The sequence below is a fragment of the Phyllostomus hastatus genome, unplaced genomic scaffold (genome assembly GCF_019186645.2).
Source record: "Phyllostomus hastatus isolate PE091 unplaced genomic scaffold, TTU_PhHast_1.1 phas_contig_29, whole genome shotgun sequence".
In the NCBI taxonomy this organism is placed as follows: Eukaryota; Metazoa; Chordata; class Mammalia; order Chiroptera; family Phyllostomidae; genus Phyllostomus; species Phyllostomus hastatus.
In genome coordinates, this window is record NW_025333835.1 from 43,475,833 (window position 1) to 43,503,756 (window position 27,924).

A 27,924-nucleotide genomic window follows, 5' to 3' on the forward strand; every position below is an offset into this window, starting at 1 on the left:
TATTACAGTTGTCCCATTTCCCCCCTTCACTCCCTTCCACCCTGTACACCCTCTCCCACCCACATCCCCCCCTTTAGTTCATGTCCATGTGTCATAATTTCTTTAGCTTCTACATTTCCCATACTACTCTTACCCTCCCCCTGTCTATTTTCAACCTACATTCTATGCTACTCATTCTCTGCACCCTTCCCCTCTCTCCTCCTCCCAGTCCCCTGTTGCTAACTCTCCATGTGATCTCCATTTCTGTGGTTCTGTTCCTGTTCTAGTTGTTTGCTTAGTTTCTTTTGGTTTTGCTTTAGGTGTGGTTGTTAATAATTGTGAGTTTGCTGTCCTTTTACTATACATGTTTTTCTCTTTATCTTCTTTTCTTAGATAAGTCCCTTTAACATTTCATAAAATAAGGGCTTGGTGATGATGAACTCCTTTAATTTGACCTTATCTGAGAAGCACTTTATCTGCTCTTCCCTTCTAAATGAGAGCTTTGCTGGATAGAGCAATCTGGGATGTAGGTCCTTGTCTTTCATGACTTGGAATATTTCTTTCCAGCCCTTCTTGCCTGTAAGGTCTCTTTTGAGAAATCAGCTGACAGTCTGATGGGAACTCCTTTGTAGGTGATTGTCCCCTTATCTCTTGCTGCTTCTAGGATTTTCTCCTTCATTTTTTACCCTTGGCTAATGTAATTTATGATATGCCTTGGTGTGTTTCTTCTTGGGTCCAACTTCTTTGGGGCTCTCTGAGCTTCCTGGATTTCTTGGAAGTCTATTCCCTTTGCCAGATTGGGGAAGTTCTCCTTTATTATTTGTTCAAATACGTGCTCAATCTGTTGCTTTTCCTCTTCCCCTTCTGCCCTATAATTCGGATGTTGGAACATTTAAAGATGTCCTGGAGGTTCCTAAGCTTTTCCTCGTTTTTTTGAATTCTTATTTCTTCATTCTTTCCTGCTTGATTGTTTTTTTCTTTCTTCTGGTCCACTCTATTGTTTTGAGTCCCAGTTTCCTTCCCTTCACTTTTGGTTCTCCATGCATCTTCCCTCATCTCTTTTATGGTAACCTGCATTTTTTCATGTAATTTGCACCCAAAATCAACCAATTCCATGAGCTTCCTGATCACCAGTGTTTTGAACTGTGCATCTGATAGATTGGCTATTTCTTGGGGGACTGATCTGTTCTTCTGTTGGAGACTTGTCTCTCTCTCTCTCTCCCTATTTCCAGGTCTGGTGGCTCTTGCTACGGTGAGGGGCGGAGCCTTAGGTGTTCACCTGGGCTGGGCACCCCAGTCACTGGATTATGACGTTGTACGTGGGGGGCGGGGGTTGGGAGGAAACAATGGCGGTAGCTCCGTTCTCCTGGGATCTCAGTCCCTTCTCTGGGATCCTGGGCTGCGCGCTCCACCCTGGTCCACAATGCGCCTCACTGGGTCCGCCAGCCGCCGCCTGCGCACTCAGGGCCCACCGCTGCGCCCTGGAAGGCTTACGTGCTCCCGGTTGCCTTATGCACCCAGCTCTCCCCGATCTCTGCGCACCAAGACCCAAGCCCGCTCCTCCTCTCAGCCCCTCCTACCGGTCTGGATGAACGGGTCTACTTCACCTTCTTGGCTGTCCGACTTCCATTCAGATAAATTATCTATAAGTTCTGGGTGTTATTCTAGCTCTAAATTGTTGTTGTTCTGATCTTGGTTGTGCGTGGAGGTATGGTGCGTCCACCTATGCCTCCATCTTGCCGGAAGTCCCCTGCATCTGCACAGTTTTCAAAAGCATATATCTGTGGGATATGCTGTTACCAGTTTATAGGCTGTTCAATGTGCGTAAGAGTTCGCAATAAATTTGGTGAGGTCTGGAATTCAAAACATACCCATAGTGTCATATAATGACCCCCAGTGCACGTAAAGAGGAACCTATAATTAGACACTTTAAGCCGGTTAGAATCCTCCCAGAATTTTTGTGGTGAGGCCACACTGAGATGAGCCCCCTGCCTCCCCACACCCGCCGGAATCGTGGTCCAAGATGCACCTGGGAGACTTAAGGAAACAAACCCCACAGAGACTGTGGGAGTTTAGCCCCTTGGGAGCCTAAGATAAGACATTGACTAGCACTAATGGGAGACATACTTAGAACATATTTGTCGTTAAGGAAGTTTAGATCTAGTTTATTCTGTTGCCCGGGACTGACTGTACTCAGAGGGTGTGAGGCACAGAAGTGGGGGATTGTGGAAAAACAAACAGTGTCCCTTAGTCTCTTGCATTGTTAGGGCACAAGCCACCCTGGCTTATGGACACAAACATTCCAGTCTCTCCCACACAGACATCCCTACGCGATGGAGGTGCAAATCCTGAAAACTGCATTAGTTCATTTTTTATCTGCCTTCATTTGTCCTGATCCAAGTTTATCAAGCGACATTCTGGTGATAATTTGGCTTTCTGGGTAGGTTTCTCCCTGAATGAAATCATGCTTATCATAAGAGAATAAATCAGGCTTCTGGATTAGACAGCAGTTGCTATGAATGAATTTTTTCGCACGAGGCCTGAGGGGGTTTTCAACCATGGGACAGGATGCTGGGATGAGGGATCATGGGTACTCCTGCTCATTCCCGGGTGTCGTCTGTGTCCTGCTCATTCCCAGGTGTCAACAGCCCAGGAGGCCTGTGGCTGACATCTGTCTATTGCATCTTTGATAACGCAGCTCGGTCTGATACAGAACTTCCCATCCCCCACACCGTTATAACTTTGGGCTTTCCTGGTAGGTAAGGTCCACTTGAACACTGTTCTGCCCCAGAAAAGTGGGCTGAGGTATCATTTTGGCATTGACACCCATGTCTGATTTTGAATATGCGCTATGATGACTACTTTAACTATTCTCATTAACCACCCCTTACATACAACATCGATTCATCCTGTTCAACCGTCATCTTGAACAATGAGCAGTGCGTTTTGCTGGGACACGCATGATTACAAAGACGGATGATAAAAGTGTGGAAGCAGCCTAAGCGTCCATCAGCAGTTGAAAGGGTAAGCACACATGGTCCGTACATATGATGCAACATTACTCGGCCTTAAAAAGGAAGGAAGTCCTGACACGTGCTACAATGTGGGTGAACCTGAAGGACGCCATGCTAAGTGAAACATGCCAGGGATAAAGACTGTATTGTTGATTCCATTTATCTGAGGTACCCAGAGGAGCCAGACTCCGAGTCAGAAAGTACAGTGGTGATTTCCGAGGGCCGTGGGGAAGGGGAAGGGGGCGCTGTTGTGCAATAGGAAGGGAGTTCCAGTGTTACAGGATGAAAGGAGTTCTGGAGCTGGGTGGTGGGTGATGGCTCGAGAATGAATGTATTCAATATTTATTTTTATTTTATTTTTTTAAAGATTTTATTTATTTATTTTTAGAGAGGGAAGGGAGGTAGAAAGAGAGGGAGAGAGAAACATCAATGTGCGGTTGCTGGGGTCATGGCCTGCAACCCAGGCATGTGCCCTGACTGGGAATCGAACCTGTGACACTTTGGTTCACAGCCCGCATTCAATCCACTGAGGTACGCCAGCCAAGACTTGAATGTATTCAATATTTACTACTGAATCTGACACTCAAACATGGTTAACACCATAAACTTTGTTATGTGTATCTTACCACCATAAAGAAAAACTGGAGGAAAAACAAGAAGGATCATGGTTCCCGTGCCACGGTGCTTACACCCCCATGAGAGGCCAAGCAGCCGAGTGGGAATAGTGTTAAGGGAATGCAGATTAAATAGAGGTTCACACTGCGGAGACACAGTCCATTTCACGAAGAAGCTGTCACAAGAGTTAGGCCAGCACATACTTCCTTCCACTGTTTAAATGCGTGCAGAAGCCTTCCATTCCAGCTTGCAGAACAAAAGTTTGCGCTGAACTTGACCGTGTAGCTCCTGCCGGTCCTCGGGCTTGAGACCGAGAAGCCCTTCCGGCCCAGCAGATGGCGCCGGCGTCCGCAGTGCACCTCCGGCCCCATAGGGGGCGCTCTGGCCGGGCCTCACCTCCCCTCCTCGGTGGTCCTGCCCTTCGTCCGCAGAGCCTGCCCCCGTACTCGCCAGCGCGCAGGCGCGCAGAAGCCGCGTCGGGCTTGTGGGAAGCATGGCGGCCTCCTCGCTGGCGGAGAAGGAGAAGGAGCGGCCGGCTGGTGGCTCGGGGGCGGCGTGCGGGAACAGCACGCGCGAGCGGCTGCTGTCTGCGCTGGAGGACCTGGAGGTCTTGTCGAGGTAAGACCGGAGGCCTGAGGGTCGGGCCGGGCTGGGTCGGGGGCACTGACTCCGGACCGGCCGGGCGCGGGGACTAGCGCTGGGTTCGGGGTCTCGGCCAGGAGGAAGACGCCGGCGCGCGGTGGTCGTGGTCGTAGCGTCTGTCGCCCTCCAGGGCTCCGAGACGGCATTTCCCCCGTTCGAGGACATGTTAGTGATGACAGTGACCCTAGCACCCCAAGACTGTCAGAACCCTAGCGGACCTTAGCGATCGCCGTGGCGAGTCCCTTCGACGGCGGCCGGTGCCGAGCGACGGGAGAACGGAGTGACCGCGCGCCTCGGGGTTAAGGAGGAGTTGTCCCCTCTTTGCCAACGTGGGAGACGGACGGGCAAACAGGGACGCAGCAGCCGAGTTTACCGGCTCCGGGAGCCCTGGGACGCGGTCCCGGTCCCCCGGCGTCCCGGGGGAAGGACTGGCCGTATGGGAGGAACGCGTCGGCCGGATTGATTCCCTAGCCGGTGGATTGATTCCCTGGCCGGCGTGTAGCCGGAGAGCCGAGTACACACGACGCGGGCGGGTACTGGTTCGGGAAGGCTGGACGCGTCCTGCGCCGCAGAGGCGTCGGATGAGATCCCGCGTCCTCCTTATTCCGTCCTCTTTAGGGAGAGTGGTCGGTGGTAGCCCCTCTTAATGTCCTCACGTTCACTCGGATGTTAAAATGATTTTGCTCAGATTTGACCTTTTGTTCCCATCCCCACTATTTTACATCGCCGTCGTAAGTCTATTTCTTTTGAGAGAATATGGATTTGCTGTTCCGCCCATCCATGCACTCATTAGTTGATTCTTGCCCGCGTCCTGACCCGGGGGCCCAATCATAGATCTTACTTCATGTAGCCTCCCAACAGCTTTAGTTGCCCTCATGCATCTTCACTCTGTCTGTTTTGTCCAAGAGCAGAGAGCTGGCTTTTTAAAGGGCATCTCAGATCACTGCTTTGAAGCATCTGTTAGGGTCCCATTGCCCCATGAGCTCGAGTCCATATTCTTCTGCCTAGTGTGCAGTAGGTGAAGCCCTCCTCCACTGTTACTTACCACCGCCTCCCTCTACCCCCATGCCCCTCCCTACCGCCTCCCCCAGGCTCCCCAGCCCCTAGTCGGGCCATGCCCTGCACTTCCCGCTTGATGGATCATTCATTCATCCTGCTCAGCTATTGCCTTTTCTGCAGCCAGCATCCGCTGACAGCTTTGGAATACATTTTATACGTTGTATGGCCAGTCAACGTTTTATCTGCTGTGATTTAGTCCTTGCCACAGCGAGCATGACTTACCAGATGACTAGGTCAGCACACTGAGAAATGATGCGATGGAAGCGCACAGACCCCGGAAGCTAAACGGCGTGTAGGTTTCCGCCGGAAGCGAGGAACACCGGGGCTGAGGAGTAGCGTCAGGTAGCAATTGTGAAGCTGTTCCGTCCTGCGTGATCTCTGAGAACTCTCATCTACCAGCAAGTTTGGAGCTAATGTATAAACATTACCTGCCCGTCATCCTTTCCTGCTCTATATACTAGTTTTCTTAAAGGATTGGCATCTCGACTAAATGAGCTTTCTAGACAGACAGGATTTTATTATAGTATGTAAGAATCCCTTTTGTCAGATACCTGTTTGGTTAATGTAAAAAATTCAGTCATGCCTGGCCAGGTGGCTCGGTGGGGGTGTCGTCCCACACAGCTGAAGGTTTGGCCTGAAGACCGCCCTAATGTAGGAGTTTTTCGCGCATAAACCACCCCTAATGCCTTGGCTACCAGTCCTAGCCTGGTTCTTGTAAAGTGACCTGAGGCGCCCTCTCCAGGTGTCTTCGGGCAGAGCTTGCTGAGCTTTCTGACTGTCCCCTGCTTCTCACTGCTGTCCTTGTCCGACCTCCGTGGAGTCTTTCCACGCACGTAGCTGTGGTTTTTACAGAAATGACTTTTCCGTTCACAGTCATATTTCATTGCTGTTTATGTATGTGTTGGCTATCGATTTATATAATTACCATAGCAAGTAAAACTTCTGTAAGTCAGTCTGACAACACAGCCAGCGAGAGTACAGTGCAGCTGGTGAGGGCTGAGGTCTGCACTGCTGGGGGGCGGGGCTGGGGGGCGGTAGCCATGCACTGGGGCCGTGGGTGCTGCTAAAGCAGCAGGGCTGGTGGAGGTGAGCTAAGGGGGCCGCTCGTGTATTTACTTTGTGAAGATTTTTTTGTGTTGTTTTTTTGTTTGTTTTATTTTTTTAACTTTTTCTCTCTTTTTTTTAAGGGAACTCATAGAAATGCTGGCAATTTCAAGAAACCAAAAGTTGTTACAGGCTGGAGAGGAAAACCAAGTAAGTGGCTTCCTTTTTCATTCTAAACAGTACCAAAGCAAACCATAATTCCTGCAAGTTTCCTATTTACTTTGTGTGAGAATGGTAAAATTGGATCTTTTTAAGTTACTCACCGAAACTGTTAAGTTGATACATTTCTGTAGGGATATGGTGTGCTCCAGGAACAGTCCTCGGGGGTTTCCTGGTGTTGTTTGCTGTTCCGGTTCCAGTTCTGGTCACACACTTGTTCATTTTTATCTTTTGAATCAACCGATAAAGCCTGGTTAGATGGAGAGGAAGACAGGCCCTGGAACCCAGAGGCTCAGCCCTGCACTGTGGGACTGCTTTCCCCAAGGCAGCGTGTCCAAGAATGGAAGCGAAAGGGCCTGCAAGTGTTCATGAAGGCTCCTGGTTTTGTCCGTGCCGAGTTTACAGTCGATTTCCTTTTCTTCATGCTTTTCTGTGCTTCCTGATGTTCTTCAGTGAACACATTTTTTTCTGGTTTAAAACTTTCCTTTATTTTTGTTGTTGACACTACGACAGATGTCCCCATTGCCCCCCTTTGCCCACCTCCACCCAGCCCCCTCTCCCCCTTCCCCGACCCTCCCACACTGCCGTCTGTGTCCGTGTGTCACACATGTGTGCTCTTCGGCTGACCCCTTCCCCTCGTATCATCCAGCCCCCGCGCTCCCCTCCGCCCTCACAGCTGTCGGTCTGCCCCATGTGCACATGCTTCCGTTTCGGTGTTGTTCGTCAGTTTATTTTGTCCAGTAGGTTCCACGCATGAGTGAGATCCTAGGGTACTTGTCTTTCTCTGACGGGCTTATTTCACTCAGCATGATGCTCTCCAGGTCCACCCGTGCTGTCGCAAAAGGTAGGGGTTCCTTCTTTTTACGGCTGCGTAGTATTCCATCGTGTAAACGTACCACAGCTTTTTTATCCACTCATCAGTTTTGGAAGATTGTATGTTTCCAGGAGTTTATCTGTTTCTTCCAGGTTGTCAAATTTGTTGGCATATAGTTGTTCATAATATTTAATTACAGTCTTTATATTTCTTTGGTGTCAGTTGTTACTGCTCTTTAAATTCCTATTGTGTTTATTTGGGTCCTTCCTCTTTTTTTCTTGGTGAGTCTGGTTAAAGGCTTGTTGGTCTTGTTTATCTTTTCAAAGAACAGCTCTTGGTTTCGCTGATCTTTTGTGTTGTTTTTTTAGACCCTGTGTCATTTAATTCTGCTCTGATCTCTATTGTCTCCTTCCTTCTGCTCACGTCGAGCTTTGTTGGTTGTTGTTTTCCAGCTCCTTTAAGTGTAAAGTTGGATTGTTCTGGGATTTTCCCGGTTTTCTCGAGTGTCCCTCCCGGGATCGCTTTCGCTGTGTCCCATCGGTCTGGGTTCCTGTGTTCTCATTTTCGTTTGTTTCAAGGTAACTTTTGATTCCCTCCCATTGTTAGCCCGTGCATTGTTTAGTAACATGTCATTTAGCCTCCATGACTGAGTGTGTTTTTCAGTTTCTTTCCTGTGGTTGGTTTCCAGTTTCATGACACTGTGGTTGGAGAAGATGCTTCCATGCCAGTGCTTTGTGGCCTGAAAGGTCTCTGCTGGTAGACCTGCTGACGGTCTCATGGGAGCTCCCTTGTAGGTCATTGTCTGCTTTTGAGATTTCCTCTCTGTCTTAACCTGTGGCATTTTAACTATGATGTGCCTTGGAGTGGGGCTCTTTGGGTTCATCTTGTTTTGGGCTCTCTGTGCTTCCTGGACCTGCATGTCTTTTTCCTTCAGCGGGTTAGAGAAGGTTTGGGTCATTATTTCTTCCAGTAGGTTCTCAATCCCTCGCCCGTTCTCTCGTTTCTCCCCTTGCCCTCCTGTGTGCAGACGTTGGGGTGCTTCAAGTTGCCCCTCCCCACCCCACCCCCAGCTTCCTTAAAGTAGCCTCATTCTTTTTTCCTTTTGCTGCTCCATTGGGTGTTTTTTTTTTTTCTAACTTCCAAATTGCTGATTTGATCCTGGGCTTCATCCAACCTACTTTTTATTCCTTCTCGTGTATTTTTCGTATCCGATACGGTGTTCTTCATTTCCGCCCAGTTCTTTTTCTTGGTTTCTGTGTCCTTTCTCATGCTGCTGTAGTTCCCACTAAGGTCCTGGAACGTCCTTGGAACCATCACTTTGGACTCTGTGTTCGGTAGGTTGCCCGCCTCCATCTTATTTAGCTCTTTTCCTGCAGGTTCCTCCTGTTCTTTCCCTCGGGGCCTGCTGCTCCGTCTCCCCGTTTGGGCTGTTGTGCTTGTTTCTGGGCATTAGAGCTGCTGTGACTCCCAGTCTCGGTGGGGTGGTCTTAAGCAGCAGGTGTCCAGGGGGACCCCGTGGTGCACTTTCCTTGATCTCCCGAGCTGGGTGCTCCAGGAACGCCCGTGGGTGGGTGATGTGGGTCCTCCTGCGTGAGTGAGTCTGGACTGCTGTGGGCCCGTTCGTGCACGGGCCCGGCCCCCAGGCTGGCCGCCTGGGAGGCTGACCCTGACCGTGGCCTGCGAGTTGCTGCGCTGGCACAGTCTCCGAGCGGCACAGACGTAACCACTCAGCTGCTCTTTGCTTGGTCATTCAGGGTGACGGTTCCCCGGTTTAGTTGTATTTCCAGCTTGGTCGTGGAAAAGGTGAGTGCAAGATCCACCCCTACTCTGCCGCCATCTCGAAACATCTCTCCCGGTTCAAACATTTCATGGAGGGTAAATTTTATAGCATGTGGGAGTGTTTTGCCACAATTTTTAAAAAAGCTTTTTAAGAGAAAACAGAAAGGATTAACCTTTTCAAAGATGTAGTACAGAAGACAGTGTCCAATAAACCGCTGCTCCCCGCCCGGTACCCCGTGATTATCTTCATGTCGCTTCGTGCTGCGTGTGCAGGGCAGAGAAATCGGGTGCGCTCTGCACGCAGGTGCCCCGGACTCGTTTCCTTCGGGGACCGACTCTCTCAACGGGGCGGGGACCAGATAAGGCTGCAAGTTGAAAAAAGCTGCTCACTTACAGGATATTAGGGTGGGGTTTTTTGTTTGTTTTGTTTTCAGAAAAAGAACTTGGAGATAAATGTGTTAATAGAAGAATCTCAGTTTCAGTTGCTTTATTAATAAATAACATCTGTGATTCATTATGAATTTATACAGAATGAGCTAAAGTGAAATGTGAGTTCCCACTTGGTCCTTAGGCACTGAGTGAGTGAGTGAGTGAGCGCCTGCTCTGGGCCGGGCGCCCGGGCTGCTCAGGGCTCACCCGAGACCTGCACAGTCCGCACTCGCCCTCCATGCGCTTCGTAAGAGCAGGCGACTCTGAGAGCCCTCGCCTGTCCTTAGTGCCGAGCATTCCTGTGCAGTGTTCCCTAGGACTGTTCGTATTTGAGGGCTGTGCCCATGTGAGAACCTTCTGGCCGCCACGTTATTTTTGTGTTTGCATGCATGTGACTTTCACAGTTGGAAGGGACCTGAGTGGTCTTCCACGTGACCTCCTGTGAGTGTGTTTCAGGGTGAAGGAAGGAGCTAAAAGTTCATGGACACGCGGGACTAGAATCCAGCTCTTCTGACTCTAGTTGAATGATGTTTTCTACTCAACAATAAAATCTAAAGAGAATTTTTCCTGCTCTCTGGTAGTACATAAAAATAGGCCAAACTGGGTAAACTTCTTACGAGTTGTCATGGAAGTAATGTGCACTACTCACTCTGGTGTATGATTTCTTTTAAATAAAGCTTTTAAGGAATGGAAACCTAGCTTTCTCTCCTGTGACTTGAGAAGAATGTGGACTGTAGGCCTATTAAATGGAATACACGTTTTACAGAAAACGCTTCCTAGGGTTAATTAATGTAAGTTCTCAATACAGGATGCAACTCAGTCTTCTGTGCAGCTCACACAAACGGGAGGAACTAAGCACCAAAAGGACTTGAGAACGCATGTCTGTGTTTCTCAGTCTTTAACACGTTTAGGATAATATTTTAAAAACTGATTCTGGATTTTGATAGCAATTTCCTTTAAGATATATTACTTCCTATTACGCAGTACAGTAGGGGTATTTAGATCAGATGGCATCTCCGGTAGTGGCGGGGAGGGGGGGTGACCACCCCTCATGGAGCCTTCCTGTGTGTACTTGGCATGCGCGACATCACGAGTCCTCGCAACGACTCTGAGAGCCCAGGTGCTGCTGTCCCGCCCTCTTCCCAGTGAGAAAACAGACTCCGGGGGTCAGGTGACCTTCCCTCGTCCTGCTGCTAATCCATGAGAGCCTAGAGATTTGAACCGGAACTTTCTGCTGCTTCACCTTCACAGTCACTGCCAAAATTGATTTACTGTTTTTTGAAGTCACTCTTTTATCCTTTTAAAGAGGACGAGACATTAAATCACAGGTTCTGTGTGACAGTTATATTTTTCTAATATTAGCACAAATATGTAGTAATAAAAGATTTTTTAAGCTCTTGGTGCCAGCTAAAATCATCTCAAGTACCAGAATTCAGGGGAACCTCCACCGCATTATGTTGTCAAGAATAAACTTTAAAATTTTTTCTTCCCTGGGAGATGAATAAACTAACTCCTTTTGGCATGTTGCTAGTGATGAAAGAATAGTTTTGTTTTGTATGAAAGAATAGAGTATAACTACAAAAAAAAGAAAATCTTAATCTGTTTTCCAAAGTAATTATACATAGGCTGTTTTTATTTTTAATAAGGATTAAAAATATCTGGAGATGTTAAAATTTTGTATCCCCAAAATTAACAGGTGGATTCTTTGTTTCATTGGAATGTAGCTTTTTAATGCTGTTACCTCCTTTAATCAACGGTTGTTTCACAGGTGCTGGAGCTGTTAATTCACAGGGACGGGGAGTTTCAAGAACTAATGAAACTGGCATTTAGTCAGGGGAAGGTCCACCATGAGATGCAGGTTCTGGAAAAGGAAGTTGAGAAGAGAGACAGTGATATTCAGCAACTGCAAAAACAGCTAAAGGAAGCTGAACAGATACTCGTAAGTTGGCAATCGGGTTATTTAACAAAGATATTGTTTATTTCGTCTATTTTTTTAAAGATTTTATTCATTTTTAGAGAGGGAGGAAGGGAGGGAGGAAAAGAAAGGGAAAGAAACATCAACCAGTTGCCTCTTATACACATCCCAGCCAGCCAGCGGACCAAACCTGCAACCCAGACATGTGCCCTGAGCGAGAATTGAACCCGGGGCCTTTAGCTTTGCAGGGTGACTCCCAGCCCACTGAGTCACACCAGTCAGGGCTATTTAATGTATTTTTGAAAAATAAGTCTATTATTAGTATTTTGAAGTGGCAGAAACTTGATTTTCCAAGTCTGGAAGTGACAGCTTGCCCTTTTGGTTTAATGAAAGGCTGCTGTCATTTCTTCTTGACTTCCTGTTTCAGACAGGCACGTGTGGCTGAACCTCATTTTTGTTATTTAAAGATCACACAGTACTGAATTGTAGACGTGGAAGCTTTACTGTTCTCATGTCCTGAATCAATTTAGTTGTTAATACTCTAAGTCTTGTCTTTAGTTATAAAAATATTTGAAAACATGTACCGACTTTATAAATAAAAGTTACACAATTTAGTTCCCATCCCAGACGAGGTGGGGTTGGGGTAGATGTCAAGGGCGCGGGTTTTTCCTTTTCTTCTTCGTGGCTGCTGTTTCAAAGAGGCACTTTATTTGCTATCATTGCCCGGTTATCTCACTAAACACGGACTAATGGAGCTGCTGTGTGGCGTCGCAGACACGGCTGGGTCTGAGTCTCGCGTGGACCCGGCACAGCTGGCCCCCCAACCCCGGTGAATCTCTCAGAACGTGTCAAAGGGGCTCCAGCACCCAGGAGCCGGAGAGGTTCAGGGTGGATTAACCACTTCTGCTAGAGAAACACCCCAAGTAGATAGATACTTCTTTAAAAATATATAGTAAAACCTAGTTTTCATTGGGAAAGTAATACTTGCTTATCAAAAGATATTCAGAAAATGCAAAAAAGCAGAAGAGAAGAAATGGCCTGTAGTCCCCCTGCTCAGAGACGGCCACTGTGCACCGTTCGGTGCAGAGCCTCAGTCCCAGGTGTGTGTGTTTCTCCCCCTACGGTAATCAGCAGGGTGCTGATGGACTTCGTTACTCTTCATTAACACGCACGCATTTTTCCCATAATTGTATCCTCCTCGTTTGATTTTCTAACTTTCTGATACAACTAATGCTTTGGTGAACGTCCTTTCGGAAAAGCTTCGTTCCCTGTGGTTGCATTCTTCAGGCTGAGTTGTCAGGCCTGCGATCCGTCCCCGAGCTGAAGACAGTGAGCACTGGGTCTGGGCGCCCGGCACCCTTTTCTCATTTTAAAGATGAAGGAACCGAGACTTTAAAGGAATGGCTTCCTTGCTCAAGGAGGATAAAAAATAGAGATGGCGTTTAACCCCAAATCTCTGCAGTGCCATACTGTTAGCCACTGGGCTTGGGTGGGGGTGCGGACCCGGGGCCCCCTCACTTTGCCCGTGGTGCATGTACCTTCGTGGGAGCTGGGGCGGTCGGGAGCAGGCAGCGTGGGCATAGTGGTGCTGTGTGAAGGGGTATGAGCGTCGGCCCCCGGACACGCCCTGTAAGCAACAAGGCTGTGTAGGCGTGTTGTCCTCGGACCGGGAGAAAGGACAGTGGCCCGTGGTCCGTACCTCTCCTCTGTGGTAGAAGACACAAAGAAGAAGTGTCAGTGAACAGTCCAGTCTGTACGTGGTTTCCAGCAGCGAATCTGAGAATGAAGACTCGTTCAGGAATGTGTTTCTTTCCTGAAGTGTAAGTGTGATGCCAGTGACACTCACTGCTGTTCCAGAGTGTTCCGTGTGAGCCGTGGGGGCTTCCAAACTGGGTATTGGTCCTGCGGGGTAAACGGTGTTGTGAATTAAGGGGAAAACTGTGCTTGATGCAGTTAGGAATAAACCGTATTTCTCCTTAATGTTCCCCAGGCAACAGCTGTATACCAAGCAAAAGAAAAGCTGAAATCCATAGAAAAGGCAAGAAAAGGTTAGTACTATGGGAACACCGGATGACCTGAAAAAACTCAACTGTTAGTCTCAAGAAAATGATGCGAGTATTATTAGTGACCGTTTGCTGCTGTCAGCAGGCTCTGATACATTTTCATCGTAAAGGGTCTGCTGTCTCCGGGCGCCCTGCCTGCGAACCCCGTCCTTTTTCAGGCGGTAGGCAGCAGTTACGTGCGGCCAGTTATGGCCGTGGACCAAATGTCCCCATGGAGACAGTGGGTTTGCAGAACTGGTGGGAGGAGAGGAGGGGACTGTGGGCCGAAAGCAAGCAGGAGCTGCACTGGGCTGGGAAGACAGAGCAGAGACGGGCGGACACCCATGGGTCCACCGCAGTGGGGCTGAGGACCCCTCGGAGTCGGAACCGCGGCTTTGGGGCGTGTGCACGTTCTGCGGGGCGGTGGCCAGTGTGCCCCCCTGCGCTCTCCTGCCGCCCTCCGTCCCGTAAGGGACCCTCCAGGTGCCTGCCGGGGTCAGCGTCGCAGCGAGAGGTCTGCTTGCTTCCCCCCAGCAGCTGCACTTAGTGATCTCGACTCAGACGTCTGACTCTGCTCCCCTCGTTTCAGAGAGCTGCTGGTGGCACTTGGTACGTGTCCTTCCGGACTGTGTTTAGATCTGTAAAAACACATGTATCGAGAACAGCGTGAACACGTAGGTTCACACATGTTCTAAAACTCAGGTTAGGCCATCCGTGCTGTTCCTCACTCACTCCCTCCCACTCCGTGAGGATGCGGTGGGCGTCCTTCTCCCCCAGTCAGTGCTGGGTGGCCGTGTGCACTGCCGCCGCCCTGGTGGGACGGCGGGCGAGCACCCCTGGGGGGCGAGCACCCCTGGGGGGCGGGCACCCCGCTCTCCCTGTGTGCTGCTGCTGCTGCCTGCAGAAGAGCGCGGAGTCGGGGGTGTGTGGGGGGGTGGCTAGGAACTGGGGTCCCTGAGCACCGCCACGTGGTCTCCCGGAGTTACTGCTTCAGTCACGGCAGTGGGCGTCGCGCTCTTCAGTTCGGACACGGACACGTGATTTACGTTCACGACGCACACGCAGATGTCAGGGAAGGCAGGTAGCGCAGATGACGTTATCATCTTCGGTGACTAAGTTCTGTGTGTAGCGGACGTGAGCACTGTCCAACCCCGTGCCTGCCTGCCTCCCCGCCCCCGCAGGCGCCGTCTCCTCGGAAGAGATCATTAAGTACGCGCACAGGATCAGCGCCAGCAACGCCGTGTGCGCCCCGCTGACCTGGGTTCCCGGTAAGGACGCCCCCTCTCCCCACTGGAGTGACGCGGCTTTGAGGGTTCCTAGGTGACTGCGCACAAAAACAGATTAAAGTGTGGGATGCGTTAAATACAGAACATGTAAATCTGTGCATCTTCATATCTTTAAAGGCTTCTAAGAATATAGGTCATGGGTTTTATCAGTTTGGTTTTCTACAGTGTTATTGCTGTTGTGGACCCTGTTTGTTTTTTTTTAAATAACAATGAATAATCCTGACAAACACAGTGAGTGATGATTCTAAAGCTATAGGTTTACACGCCAGTTAAAACTCCGGCTGGCTAGAAGCCAACCCCTAGAGCCAGCGGGGTTCCCGCAGAGACCCCGGCCCAGGGGAAGCCCCAGGCCCCCGACAGCCCACACGCGAGGGGCTGGGGGGAGCCAGAGCCAGACCAGCGGCAGAGGGGCCGCGGCTGTGCCACCGGACAGCGGAGGAGCGCTTTGTGGGGGACAGTGACCTCAGCCTGAGTAACTCCCGGTGGTGTTTCGGTCCCTTCGCCATATTAAAACACCTAGGATAGCTGCAGTGTTTGGGGTAATGGGAAGTTGGTGAGAAGTGTCACTGAGTAGTGGTCCGAATCCGGCCGAGGTTTTATCAGTCCAACACTGCTCCTTAGTGTGCTTGTGTGATTGGAGATGAAGGCCATGGGCTCCTGGTGCTCTCCGGAGCGCTGTCCCGTACACCAGGGGGCTGCGGTTCGAATCCCCTGCTGGGGCAGGTGCGAGGGTCAACTGACCGACGCTTCTCATGTTGTCGTTTCTCTCTGTCCCTCCCTCAAATCAATAAATACATCCTCACTTGGTAGCAATTGATAGATGACCTTTGTATTCCAAAACTGAAAATACAGCTTGAGTTTTTCAAAGTGAACCGAGGGAAACCAGTACGTGGGGGGCCACAAATGCTTAGCCACGTGTGGTCTAACTGGAAGTCTGCTGTGTCCGGTCCTTCTCCAGGGGACCCGCGGAGGCCGTACCCGACTGACCTGGAGATGAGGAGTGGGCTGCTGGGCCAGATGAACAACCCCTCCGCCAACGGCGTGAACGGCCACTTGCCCGGGGACGCGCTGGCCGCAGGCCGGCTGCCAGGTGGGTCGGCGGGAGGGCGCCGCCGGGGCCGAGCCCCTCGTCCTGGCCGGGGCTCCGCTCCCTCGGCCTCCAGGGCTGTTCTGGGTAGGGGTTACGGAACAGGGCGGACTGAGTTTCTCCTTCCCGTTTGTGACTGTGCCGTTTCCCTCGGGCTTCTCTCTTGTTGTTTTTATGGTTCTAAACATGATCTTTTTAATTGTGAAACATACTGTATAAACAGTAACAAATACATATGTTCAAAGATTATAAAACCCCAACTTAACAAATGCATAAAAATCTTCTGTAGGCTGTTAATAATTGTGTAAAATAGCACTTTTGTGAGACTTGGTTTATTCTGAGTTTCAGCCTTCCTCAAGGTTTGCACGTGGGTTTGTGCTGTTCTTACAGTACTTCATGTTCCCCGTATGTTATCTTTTGTAGAAGGGGCTTGTTGGATTTGGTAGAACATCTAGAAAGTTAAGGAGAAAACCGCCCTGTTCATCGGCCACTTTTTGGTGCTTTGCCCGTGCCCTTGTGTCCCGGAACGTTCGCACCGTCCACAGTGTGCTCCGGACACGCTCTGCCCTCCGGCGTCTCACTGGGAGCACCAGTGTGAGCGCGAGCCAGAGCGCGGCGGGGGACCCCTCTGCGCACCTGGTTCCCTGGGTGCTGCTCGCTGCCCTCCTGGCCACGGTGCCCCGTCCCGGGAGGAGCAGCCGCTACCCTAGGAGCACGGCAGAGTGCCCAGGGTTCCCCCGCCCCCTGCCTGAGGACTCTGCTCACATCGTGACGCCCCTGGGTGGCAGAGCAGCTCCACGAGGGGGTCACAGGCCAGAGCTGCCACGCAGGAAACGGCCCACTAGATCCCAGGAAGACTCACCAGAAGGCCACGCTTTGGGGTAATGGTGAGACTTGCTGGGAAGCCAGCCTCGGGGATGGTCCTGAAAATGGCCAGGAGGTCAGCAGCAGGCGTCCAGCAGCCAGTGTCCTCCCGACCCCGGGAGAGGCCCTCCGGTGCCCTCTACTGACAAGGCTTAGTGCTGCGGCTGCTGGCGAGGGAGCCATGGTCTCAGGGTCCAGTGAGACGTGTGGGTCCAAAGGTTAAACCGCAGTTTACACACTCGTAACACGCAGTACAGAGTGTATTAGATGTTTACACATGTAAAGAGCATACGGAGCTTTCCCAGATGGCGGTGGAGTCGGGGGGTCTTGCGCTCACCTCCAGGACCACACTGGAAGTGACTCCCAGGTGCAGCCGCGCCGAGACTGCCCAGCGCGGCAGCTCTAGTCCAGGCCGGGCCTCCAGGGTCGCGCCCCCAGACACCTGCGCGGAGCAGAGAGGTGCCTGGAATCAGGGGGTTACGGGGTTACGGGGAGAAACGTTGTTCTTACGTGCGCCTCTCTCCCCCCAGACGTGCTCGCTCCGCAGTACCCCTGGCAGTCGGGCGACATGGCCGTGAACATGCTGCCGCCCAACCACAGCAGCGACTTCCTGCTGGAGCCGCCCGGGCACAACAAGGAGAACGAGGACGACGTGGAGGTGATGTCCACGGACTCCTCGAGCAGCAGCAGCGACTCCGACTGAGGCGTGCGCGTCTCCGCGCGGCTCCACCCGGTGGGGAGAGCAGGGCGGTGCCGGCTGCAGCGGAACTGCGCCCCCGTGGAAAGTCACGGTGGACCTTCTTCTAGAGCAAAGATCACGATTTTGGCTCTAAATCACTCGGGGACTGTCTGGAGGATAATCAGAATTCACCGTTGGGGGGGAGAGAGGATGCAGTGCAGTGCGGCCTGGCCCTGCCCTGTCCCAGCTGTGCTGGACTGGTGCACAGTCGTCCTGGGGTGAGGCTTGGAGGAAGTGACCCGTGCACCTGTCACTAGTGGGCCTCCTGGGATGATTTAGAAAGGGCGGCGGGTCCCTGAACGCGCACCAGGTTGAGACAGCAGAACCCCCCGCTGAAGGTGAAGGCTGTGCCACAGCCGGGGTCGGCCGGTCAGGGTGCGGTCCCGGGACCCAGAGGGGGTGGGCCCGCTCCCCGGTCAGGGCACGCGCGAGCATCCACCGGTGAGTGTGTCAGCGAGTGGGACAGCAACTCGGTTTCTCCCCCACCCCAGCCTCTTCCTCTCTCTTTAAAGTCAGCAGAGTTAAACAGTGAAGGTTGTTAGCTTCTGCCAGCAGGAACAGGAGAAATGTCCTCAATATGTACTAATTATAATTTCTGTGAATAAACTAATTTATTTATACTCCTTATGCTGCTATTTTAATTTAAACTACCTTCAGTGTGGTTGAGAAAATCATTTCTGTAAATCTAGTTGCATCTTATACATTACTGGAGGGACTGGGGAGCGCGGCTGCACAGGACGCACTGCACCCAGCTAGACCGGTGCTCACACTCGGGAGGTTTCTCCGAGGCTCTCACCGCCCTTCTTTACCCTCTAAAAGGTGACGAGAACTTTTTACTGATGCATAAACAACAAAACTCAGGGTAACACAAGTAACCTCCATGAAGAGTAACTTTATGAGACCGGCGACAGAAGAGCGGCACTGTCCCGCGCTCGCACACCTTCCTGTGGTGTCCGGTTCACGTCCTCGGAGGAGGGCTGGACTCGCCCGTCTGCTTCCACACTCACTCCGTTACAGTGTCACGCCCCACGTGGCCTCGGGAGGGCCCCTCTGCACACTCACGGAACACAGTGCGTGACGTGCTCCCGGAACGTCAGCCACACGCACTGGCGGAAGGGTGCGGGTGTATTAAGAGACAGAAAAGAAACCTCAACGATAAGGAACTTTCTGGATAAAATGAGTTGTTCAGATATACGGACACTTCATCCTCCGAGCGGACCTTACTCTGTCTTGTCTTTCTCCGTCAGGTCGTCTTCTCCATCCACAGGTGATGCCCTCTGTAGCCCAGCAGATGGTCCAGATCTTCTCTGAAGGGGTCGTAGCCTTGTTCCCTCAAACAGCGCAGCGCCCAGAAAAGCTGGTCCAGCGGAGGAAACTCTTCCCAAGGAACCCACTCCCAGCCTAAGGAGAGACACCAAATCTATTTAGCTGAAAGGAAACAAAGGTTACTCATTTGGGCAGATTAACCTAAACTTAAAGAATTAGTTAAGTTTAAAAAGCTTTTTCTGCTGACATAAGCGCCATAGCAGTGCTATGCAGTTAGCGTGGCCACACACACAGTTTTGCGTTTAGAGTGAAGATCTGAGAAGAGAATGGAGGTCCTTTAAAACACGCTGTCACTTGAACACGAAGCCAAGTTTACAAGGCCGGCTTTGTGGTGAAACCCGGATTTCGTGTGATTGAGTTTTCGTCTGAATATTGGGCTAAACCAAGTGCACAGACCTTAATACACTGGAGGCCACACCGCACTAACACGGCAGGTTCCTCGCAAGGAAGATCGCAACGTCTCTAAGCTCCCCGCCACCTTTTAAAACGGCAATGGAAGCCATCCAGAGACGAACATCATCTGTGCTGACGACTGAATACCTTCCGCCTCAAAACTAGTGTTTGCAAGTTCAGTTACATGCAATATATATTTTGCTTCACAAAAAAGCAAATTGAGTCCTACTGAAAATATTCATATGGAAATAGGCATATTTAAATTTCAACTTAATATTAAAAGGCCAATTAATCACCAGGCTCTCTCCACAGCTTGCAGATGTCGAGACTGTTGGCTTCTGTTCTCACTGTTGACGTCCCAGCTCCCCCCTCCAGCCCCTCACTGTATCTGGGGTGCCGAGCGATGTCAGAGGTCGGAGGGACCTGTGCGGAACACCGCCAGCGAGCCGGGCATGTTTCTTACCTGCGTCCCCGCCTTCCACCCCGAGGGGTGAACGGCTTTAACTCACCCTGGGCCAGCTGACGGCCTCTGGATGCTGCTCCGGGGCGCTGCTGTGTGTGGTAAGCGGTGTGAGAAATACACACGTGGTTGTCGCCCCTTCCCCAGGCACGGACTTCCCGAGTGGTAGAGACGAGAGGAGCATCTTTTTACCCATAAAACACCCCTTTCAGCCACACCTGCGTCAATGCTAGTGAGAGGACTGGCGGCCAGGGACCCCTAGACCACTTCAGGGTGGGGGCTGGTCACCAGGAAGACCAGGGCATGAGTATAGGGTGGGGCACTTTCAGTCCCACCCCCAACCCCGCCTTAGGGGGAAGAAGGGGAAACTGAGACTGAGTTCACCCCCAGTGGACAGTCACGTGATCCATCCTAAGCTCTTCAGTGACGGAGGCTCCGGGAAAGCCCCACCCGACTCAGCCTGGCCAGCCTCGGAGCTGGTGGGCGCGCCCAGCACCCAGACGCTGGGAGGGCGCAGAGGCCCCGCGCCCCTCCCCGCCCCGCCCATCTCTTCCCTCCAGCTGTTCCCGAGTTACGCCCTTTGCAATAAACGGGTAACGTAAGCGAAGTGTTTTTCTGAGTTCTGTGGGCCATTTTAGCAAATCGCTGACCCTGGCAAAGGGGCTGTAGGGAAGCCGCGATCAAAAGTACAGGAGGCCGGGCCTTCCGCACGGCGTCGGAAGTGGGGGCTGTCCGTGCAGCCGGGCCTTCAGCTTTTGGGGTCTGAGGGCGACTCTGCGCAGGCGGGGTCCGCACCCAACGGCCCTCCAGGCCAGCCGGCTGGTTTCTGCAGAGCCGGGGAGCTGGCTGGGCCGGCGCGAGGAAAACCCCCCCGCCCCCGTCGGTGGGTGCTGCAGTGTCGTGACCGCTCACTCGCACTCGGCTGGTTCAGTGCAGGGGGTCCCAGGCGGCCATGCAGCAGGAGACCACCGCACAGGAGGAGCCCCTGACAACGCTGCTGCTCCCAGCCGGCGTCTGGCATCCTGGCGGCCAGGAAGCACCCCTCACCACTTGGGGAGAATGAACAGAAAACCGAGGCAGGGAGGAGGGAGGACACAGGTCTCACACGCTCACTCAGAGTCCTGAGGCCGGTCTGATCGTACTGCCGGTGTTCCAACATCCAGGAAACACTGCGGCAGCAGGAAAGAGGAGAGTCCTTGAAATTCTCTGTGGCGTTTCCACTGTCTGGGAAAGGAAGCCTTGAAACTGTGCTTTCGTCCCAGGGCCTGGACTGCGGGAGAGGGTCCCCGGTGCCCACAGAAGGAGCCCACAGAACAACTCGGGTGAACTGCCTGCCTCTGGTCACCATCTGTTTTATGAGGGAGTCCCTGGTGCTCACAGAAAGAGCCCATAAATAAGTCTGGAAAGTGCCCCAGCTTTAAGGAACTGCCTCCTGTCACACGTTTGTTTCACAACAAGATGAACAAATGGGGTCTGGAGCAGGGTAAGGATTCGGGCTGACCCCCCCACATCCCTGAGTTTGGGTGGTCACATTCCCCCAGGAAAGCTGGCGCCACCTTCACCCGTGAATCAGTATGTAACTTTTTTCCCCTCCTATTCCACCAACTGCATGAGTCCTCAGAATAAAGGACCCTCTCTCTCGGGGGCTCGGGGTGCTCTTGGCTCTCGGGCCATCGGTCCTCTGGCCACCCGGCCGCAGGCTGCCCGAGGCCTTGCCCGCACCCCCGCCCCCCACCCCCCCCCCACCCCCCCCCCACCCCGTCTTCAGCCGCTCTTGCTTCTGCCGCCCTGCTTTGCCCTGAAACTCTGCCTTCCACCCCTCACTCAACCGAGTCCCACCCGTTTTCTCCATGGGAACGGGTCACTAATAAACCGACTTCACGGTAATAGATTTACTGATCTGCAATTCTGTACCTGCGTCAGCTGGAAGACCAGGTCTCTCCCGTCAACAGTTAATTTAAGACATTCGTGTGACTCAAGAGACCTTGGGTTAGAACACACCCCTGGGTTCACTCAGTCAAATCATCTCTGATACAGTCACACGTGATTTATTCGCTCTGCAAACAGCTCATCCCCCAGGCCTCCGCCTGCACGGCCCCTCCCCGAGACCCCGCCCGGCCATCTGCCCCCTCCCTCCCTTACTGGGCGTTTCCTTCCTCGTCCTTATCGTCTGTCACTATCATAAAACACCTGCTGATTTGCTGCCCTTGCCTCCAGCCCCGTGAAAAGGTCAAGTCCAGGAGAGCAGAGACTTCGTTTATACCCCACCGGCTCTTCAGCACCTGCCTGGACCAGTGTCTGGCACACAGCACTTGCTGAACGAAGAGTTTTCCATTTTAGAAGAGAAATTAAATATTTACAGGGCGGGCCCAGAACGAGGCCACTCGAGTAAAAAGCTTCTTCACAAGGCAAATAACCTACTCACTGAGTTTGCTATTTCCTCTTCTGCTCCTTTTCTGTGTATGAAATTTGAAGAGAGGTGATACACGCAAAGCCCCGAGAACAATGTTTAACAGGGAGTAACTAATAAGGATCGGCTACCGCCCCGAAGGCTTCCAGAGCGCTCGCTTCAGCGCAGGTCACCAGACCACTGTCCCGTCGGGCGGGCCGTTCCCTGTAAACGGAGGTCACTGCCTCTCGGGCACCGGCGAGAAAACTCCGGAAGGAGGCACAGTGAACGTTTCGTTCAAAATTGGAGTTTGTAAAAAAAAAAAAAAAAACTAAACACGAACACTAACATTTACTGCTCACTGTGCTCACTGGGCTCGTGAGTGCGGTGATTCTTCTCCCCTACAGCGACCCCGTGAGGCGGTCGCTGTTACTACAGACGACAAAAGCAGGGGAGAGAAGATGATGTAACAACTTGCCCGGGCTCACAAAGCTCTCCGTGGAAGAGTCAAAATGCAAACCGGCCCGTTCTCTCTCCCGGGCTGTCCTCCTGACGCCAGGGCGTGAGCAGGTTTACATTTCTATGTGAAGAGAATCTAGTTCTCCTCCTGGGGCAGCTGACATAATATTCTTTCATATGATAGACGCCCCACAAAAAAAAAAAAAAAAGCATCATCATGCATAATTCTCTTACTTTCATTCTTGTCGGGCTCGACATTCGTAGGTTCCGAGTCATAGGTCACGTCCACCTCTCCTTTCATGAGCACGGTCACGTAATGGTAATTCTCCTTCTCCACGAAAGAGTTCACCACCGAGGCAAAGCGCACGTGCTTCAGGCGGAGCGCTGCCTCCTCCCAGGTCTCCCTCCGGGCGCACTCCTCCCAGCTCTCCCTGGAAAACAGGACACTCTACTGTACCCGATTCCACCTAGTTACCTCATTTTTCTGCAAGAGGTTCTTGGCGAGGAACTCCGGTGGGAAGGAAGCCAGGGAAACTGGAACCGGCCAGTGCATCAGAACAGTGGTTCCCACCCTGCCTCGCACGCACAGTCCGTGTCCCGGGGTCTTGTCATCGTCGGGAGGTAAAACGTGAGCCCGGAGCCGGCTCAGCGCCAGCCCCGACACCTGGGAGCCGAGTGTGCGGCCGGGAGAGGGGTCGGCCAGTCCGCTCATGGCGCAAGCTTCGAAGCCAGCCAGACCCAGGTGTGAGTGTGAAGTCCATCCCTTTCTACCAGGGACAAGTGAAAAAAGAATGTAAAAAAAAGAAGAAGAATGTCATTGTCTCATAGACTTGTTGCACGTGTGTCAGGAAGGGGACTAGGTCTTCTCCCGGAATTTCAACCCAAGCCCCACAATGGAGAATGACCCCTCCAAACCCCCGAGCGGACAGAACGAGGGCAGACAGATGATCCCCACGCGAACTCACGGCCCTGCTGAGGCGGCTGGAGCGCCCGCCGCGCCCCGTCTACAGGAGGGAAGGCAGGAGGTCTCTGGGAGGCGGGGAAGTTGGGAGTTTTCTGCCCAGTGGGCACACTTCCCTTCCTCCTGATGCGGGGCCTACTCTGCCCCCAAACCAGGAGAGGGGTGCTCCAGGACGGTGAGTCCTAGAGACGGGGTGCGACCTCCAAGAAGGAGACACTGGCCGTGTCGCTGCCCTGCTGAAGACATGTGTGATGATGCATGGAAACTCTTGGCGCACGGCAACGCATCCGAGTAGAGGTGGTGGGTGGGTGACAGCTCTTGGGTGAGTCTGAAATGGGTCCCTCGGTGTGTGGGGATGCTCGTCCCCACCGAGGCCACCGCTGATCTGAGACACACACAGTCTTTCCTTAAATATTGGTACCTATATAGGGTGCACAGGTTCCAGGTCATGTCTGGCTGCACGGTTGCACGTGACTGATGTTGCACCACGATGTTTAAGCCGTCATTTAGGTTATAATGCGTGTTTCACGAGGGTGTGTATCTCTCAGATACACGCGACCCCCGCAGGGCTGTGAACACAGAAGCTGCTGCTCGTTCCCACCTGGGAAATGTGGAAGGACGGAGACCGGCCGGAGCCGCCCACAAAGGCTGAGCGAGGAAAAGGGGCAGCGGCGAAAGCATTACTCCCACTGCGGATGCCTCTGGGGCCAGGCACACGGTGGGGGTGGCCCCCCAGCAGAAAGGAGATGCAGGTGGTGTGCTAAAAGTGGGAGCCGGCAGAGGGGGGCCAGTGCCACCCTGAGTCAGTCCCCCGCGTCAGGGAGCTGTGCAGAGCGGAAGTCCCCGGAAGGCTTCCAGACGACCAACGGCCACACCCCGAGAAAGCCAGCACACGTGCGAATCTGCTCCCAGCAGGCACCAGTGGATGGACAGATGGACGGATGGACGACAGCAGTACCAGGCCCGTGAAAAGTCTGCGCCCCCTCCTGCCCCCACGCACTGCAGAAGCAAGGAGCCCAGACTGAGGGAGAAGAGGAGAAGGTGGAGAAAGTGAAACAGCGGCCCACCCCTCCCGCCACCTCCACAGGGGAGAGAGAAGTGCTCGGGAGTGGATCATAGTGGCCAAAATGGGATTCACTTTCATAATCAAGAGACAGGAAAACAGTACAATTTGCAGGAAACATCGTGGAAAGCAGCAACAGGAAAGACAGATCATGTTTGGAGATAATGGAAGGAGAAACTGAAGCCATTTCCTGTTTGTTTTCCATCAAACTTAGCCCACTCAGTACACCAGTTACATACAGTTACCAGTTACTCAGTATACCAGTTACATACCAGTTACATACAGTTACATACAGGTAAGGAAAGGCTTACATGTGAAGAGCTTAGCGTACAAAATATCTAGCACTTAGTAAAAAGCTCATTGAAGTTCAATGTTGGCTCTTATCAGTCGATATTTAGTCAAGACTCCAATATCACCTTGTTATTAAGGACGCTATTGCTAGCCTTTGCTCTTAACAATTATACACCAGTTACACTAGTGCTTTGTTTGTGATCTAAGGTTGGTGAATGCCTACCGACAACTGACACATTAATACGGTGTGTCTATACGCACAGTTGGCTCCTTAATCTACATATTTATGAACTGATGGCTCATCATAATTCCCTGAAAGTGATAAACGGGCTGATGCTTTTTAAAATTGTGAACACTGCCCTGGCTGTGTAGCTCAGCTGGTTTCAGCACCCTCCCCACACACCAATGTTGTGGGTTTGAATCCCAGTCAGAGGGCACATACGAGAAGCTCAATAAGCGAAACGACAGATTGATGTTTCTCTCTCCACCCCCCTTCCTCTCTCTCTCTCTAAAATCAATTTAAAAATATACAGATTTAAAAAAATAAAAAATAAAGTTCCGAAGACTTTTAAAAATTCCATGTGCTAAAAGGTCCTAAGAATTCCGTAGTGTATAAAGAACAAAGTCTGATTAAAAGGCACTACAGGATCAAGCCCCTACTTCTAACTACCACTTTATAAGAAACAGGTGGACCAAATTCTTCCACACAGCCTGGGGGAAGGGGGGCGGGGTTCGGGTTAGAGATTTTCAAAATTTATTAACCACAGGCAACACGTGCCTCTCCTCTGATCTCCACTGGTGCAAAACAGTACAAACACACTTTCAAGACAAGTGAGGAAAATGGCACAGACTGGGTATGATATTAAAGAATTCTTTTGTTAGGTGTGAAGATAGTAGTGTGGCTGTGTTTTTAAAAGTTTATTACAGGTACATACTTAACTGTTTTGGGGTGGCATAATAGGATCTCTGAGATTTCCTTTGAACTGGTCTGGAAAACAAGGGGGGGGTGTCTGTTGGGGACAGCAGCAAAGATGAGACAAGAAGCAGCCGATGATGGGTTCAGAAGGATTTACTATTTCCTCTGCTTTTATGTGGGTTTGGAACTTTTGATACTAAAGGAAAACCAAGCACTGGGCCCGAATGCTTTAGATGCAGTTTGTCTATTAACTCGAACCGTATTCTCACTGCAGAAGGCACCTTTTGGCCCAGTCCCAGGCAGAACTGCCTCTTAACTGTCCAACTTTCTCTGCCAGTCTGATATATCCTCAAATCACAGAATGCCAAAGCAGAGGCCTTGCAAGAGTACTTCGTCCTCCTTCCCCATTTTAAAGATGGGGAAGCTGACGCTCAGAAAGTTTCTCTAGCCCGCAACTGGACCTGCGCGGGCAGGCACTAGAGTAAGTAAGTACACCTGCGTGCGTTTAAATCACCAGGAAACCTCGCAAATTTCTTAACTGACCACGCTGGACTGCTCGAGGTTTACAAATACTCCCTTTGCGTCTTTTCTGGGTGAGCACTAAGAAAAACACACATCACAAACCAACTCCCAGACGCGGCAGGGCAGGCGCAGGGATGCAAGGACTGAGTGGCGAGAGCACCCTTCTTCCACTCCGGTCCTGATCTGCAGCCCCGGTCGGCCGGTGCCACCGCCACGCGGGGCCCCGAAGGAGGCCACCAAAGCAGCGGGAAACCACGCCGCGTTGCGCACGCAGTGCACGAGCTCATCCTACCGGGCACATTCCGCTTCCGCCCCCCTCCCCCACCCCGGCTCGGACGCCGGGGTCTGCTTACCCGAACTCCAAGTGTCCCCCAGGAAGTTGGAAACTGCCAGCTCCGACCGACCCTTTCCTCTTTCCCAGGAGGACGCAACGAGGATGCCTGCAGCTAGTCACCACCACTCCCACCCCGACTCCCGGCCGCCGCGCCCGCGCCTCCTCCGCACTGGCGCTCATTACGCCTGGGGACTCCGGGAGCCGCTGCGTCCTGACGTTAGCCCCGCCCCCAAGGCCGCCACCAATCCGGTCCTGAGCTGGCGCAGGCTCCGCCTGCCTGGGCGGCTGACCTTGGTACTCAGTGTCTCCATCTCCTAAAGTGTCAGGCTCACCAGCGGTTTCCAGCTTGGGGAGCTCGGTCCTTGCTCCTGAAAGAACTACGTGCCAAGGGCTGCGTTTTTTCTAACGCCACTTACTGTTCCGCTTTTAACATGTCTTTATTTGCAGATCCCTCCAAATGATGCACGCCCCAGCCACCTGCTTTCACAAACCTGTGCCTTTGCGCGTCCTATCTTTTCTTTGATCTTCTCCACCGCCGTGAACTCATTCCACTCGAGCGCAAATCAATGTGGCACCAGGGTAAGGACACACACACACAGTGTAGAAACACCCTAATATCACCAACAGTGTTCACAAATCGTGGGGGGAAAATAGTACTAAACACTAAATTGTTCTGGGAGTTTGTGACCTAATCAGGAGAGAAAACAGACACTCTTCCAGTTCACACACCTTGAACCAACACAGAATCCCAGCAGAGTCAAAACTGTAATTAGAACAAACTAAAATTCTCCCCCGGGATGGGGAGGATTTCCTTTTTTTCATAATTAATGTAAATTGTTTTAGTTCTACCAAAATAATGTGTGCATAATTTACAATGGCCAAATGAATGGTACAAGAAAGAATGGCGAAACGAGCAATCTTACCCTCCAGTCCTCTTTCCACCCACTTCCGATTCTTTGTTTTCATTTGGTTATGTATTTAAAGGAAATATGTTTATTCTGCATTTCGTAGTAAATGAAGATTAATTAAGCTGTGTTACAGCATCTCTCTTTGTTCCCAGGACAACAAGTTTGGCTTAAAATTTGAAAAGTCAATCGGTATAATTTACCATAGATGGAAAAAGGAAGCACATAATCATCTGAATAGAGGCAGGAAAAAATTGACGAATTTCAGTACTCATCCATAATTTTTTTTTTAATGTAAGCAAACTAGAAGTAAAAGGGAATTCTAACAAAGATGGTACAGGGCATCTATGAAGACTTACAGATGACATCATATTTAAT

General features: G+C 51.6%; 2 protein-coding genes across 12 annotated transcripts; one reads left to right on the forward strand and one right to left on the reverse strand.

Annotated features, from left to right (window-relative positions):
• The first annotated feature begins 4,080 nt into the window (after window positions 1-4,080).
• On the forward strand, window positions 4,081-18,147 carry MED4 (mediator complex subunit 4). Its single transcript, XM_045838976.1, has 7 exons — window positions 4,081-4,226; window positions 6,497-6,563; window positions 11,363-11,533; window positions 13,500-13,557; window positions 14,733-14,819; window positions 15,796-15,927; window positions 17,319-18,147. The coding sequence occupies exons 1-7, from the start codon at window positions 4,102-4,104 to the stop codon at window positions 17,489-17,491; spliced, it is 813 nt and encodes a 270-aa protein (XP_045694932.1). The 5' UTR covers window positions 4,081-4,101; the 3' UTR covers window positions 17,492-18,147.
• NUDT15 (nudix hydrolase 15) lies at window positions 11,195-26,834 on the reverse strand. Of its 11 annotated transcripts, none has more exons than XR_006785692.1 (6): window positions 26,661-26,834; window positions 22,789-22,985; window positions 18,752-18,928; window positions 18,468-18,633; window positions 16,787-17,230; window positions 15,937-16,375 (listed from the first exon to the last, which is right to left on the reverse strand). XR_006785692.1 is itself a non-coding variant. In XM_045838977.1 (4 exons), the coding sequence occupies exons 1-4, from the start codon at window positions 26,819-26,821 to the stop codon at window positions 11,421-11,423; spliced, it is 561 nt and encodes a 186-aa protein (XP_045694933.1). In that variant the 5' UTR covers window positions 26,822-26,834; the 3' UTR covers window positions 11,195-11,420. The 11 variants fall into 11 exon arrangements, 5 of the variants coding, with proteins under 5 accessions (XP_045694933.1, XP_045694934.1, XP_045694936.1 ...); XR_006785691.1 differs by having other exon boundaries at window positions 18,747-18,928; XR_006785690.1 differs by lacking the exon at window positions 15,937-16,375 and adding an exon at window positions 13,083-13,215 and having other exon boundaries at window positions 17,126-17,230; window positions 18,468-18,928.
• Window positions 26,835-27,924: the final 1,090 nt, after the last annotated feature.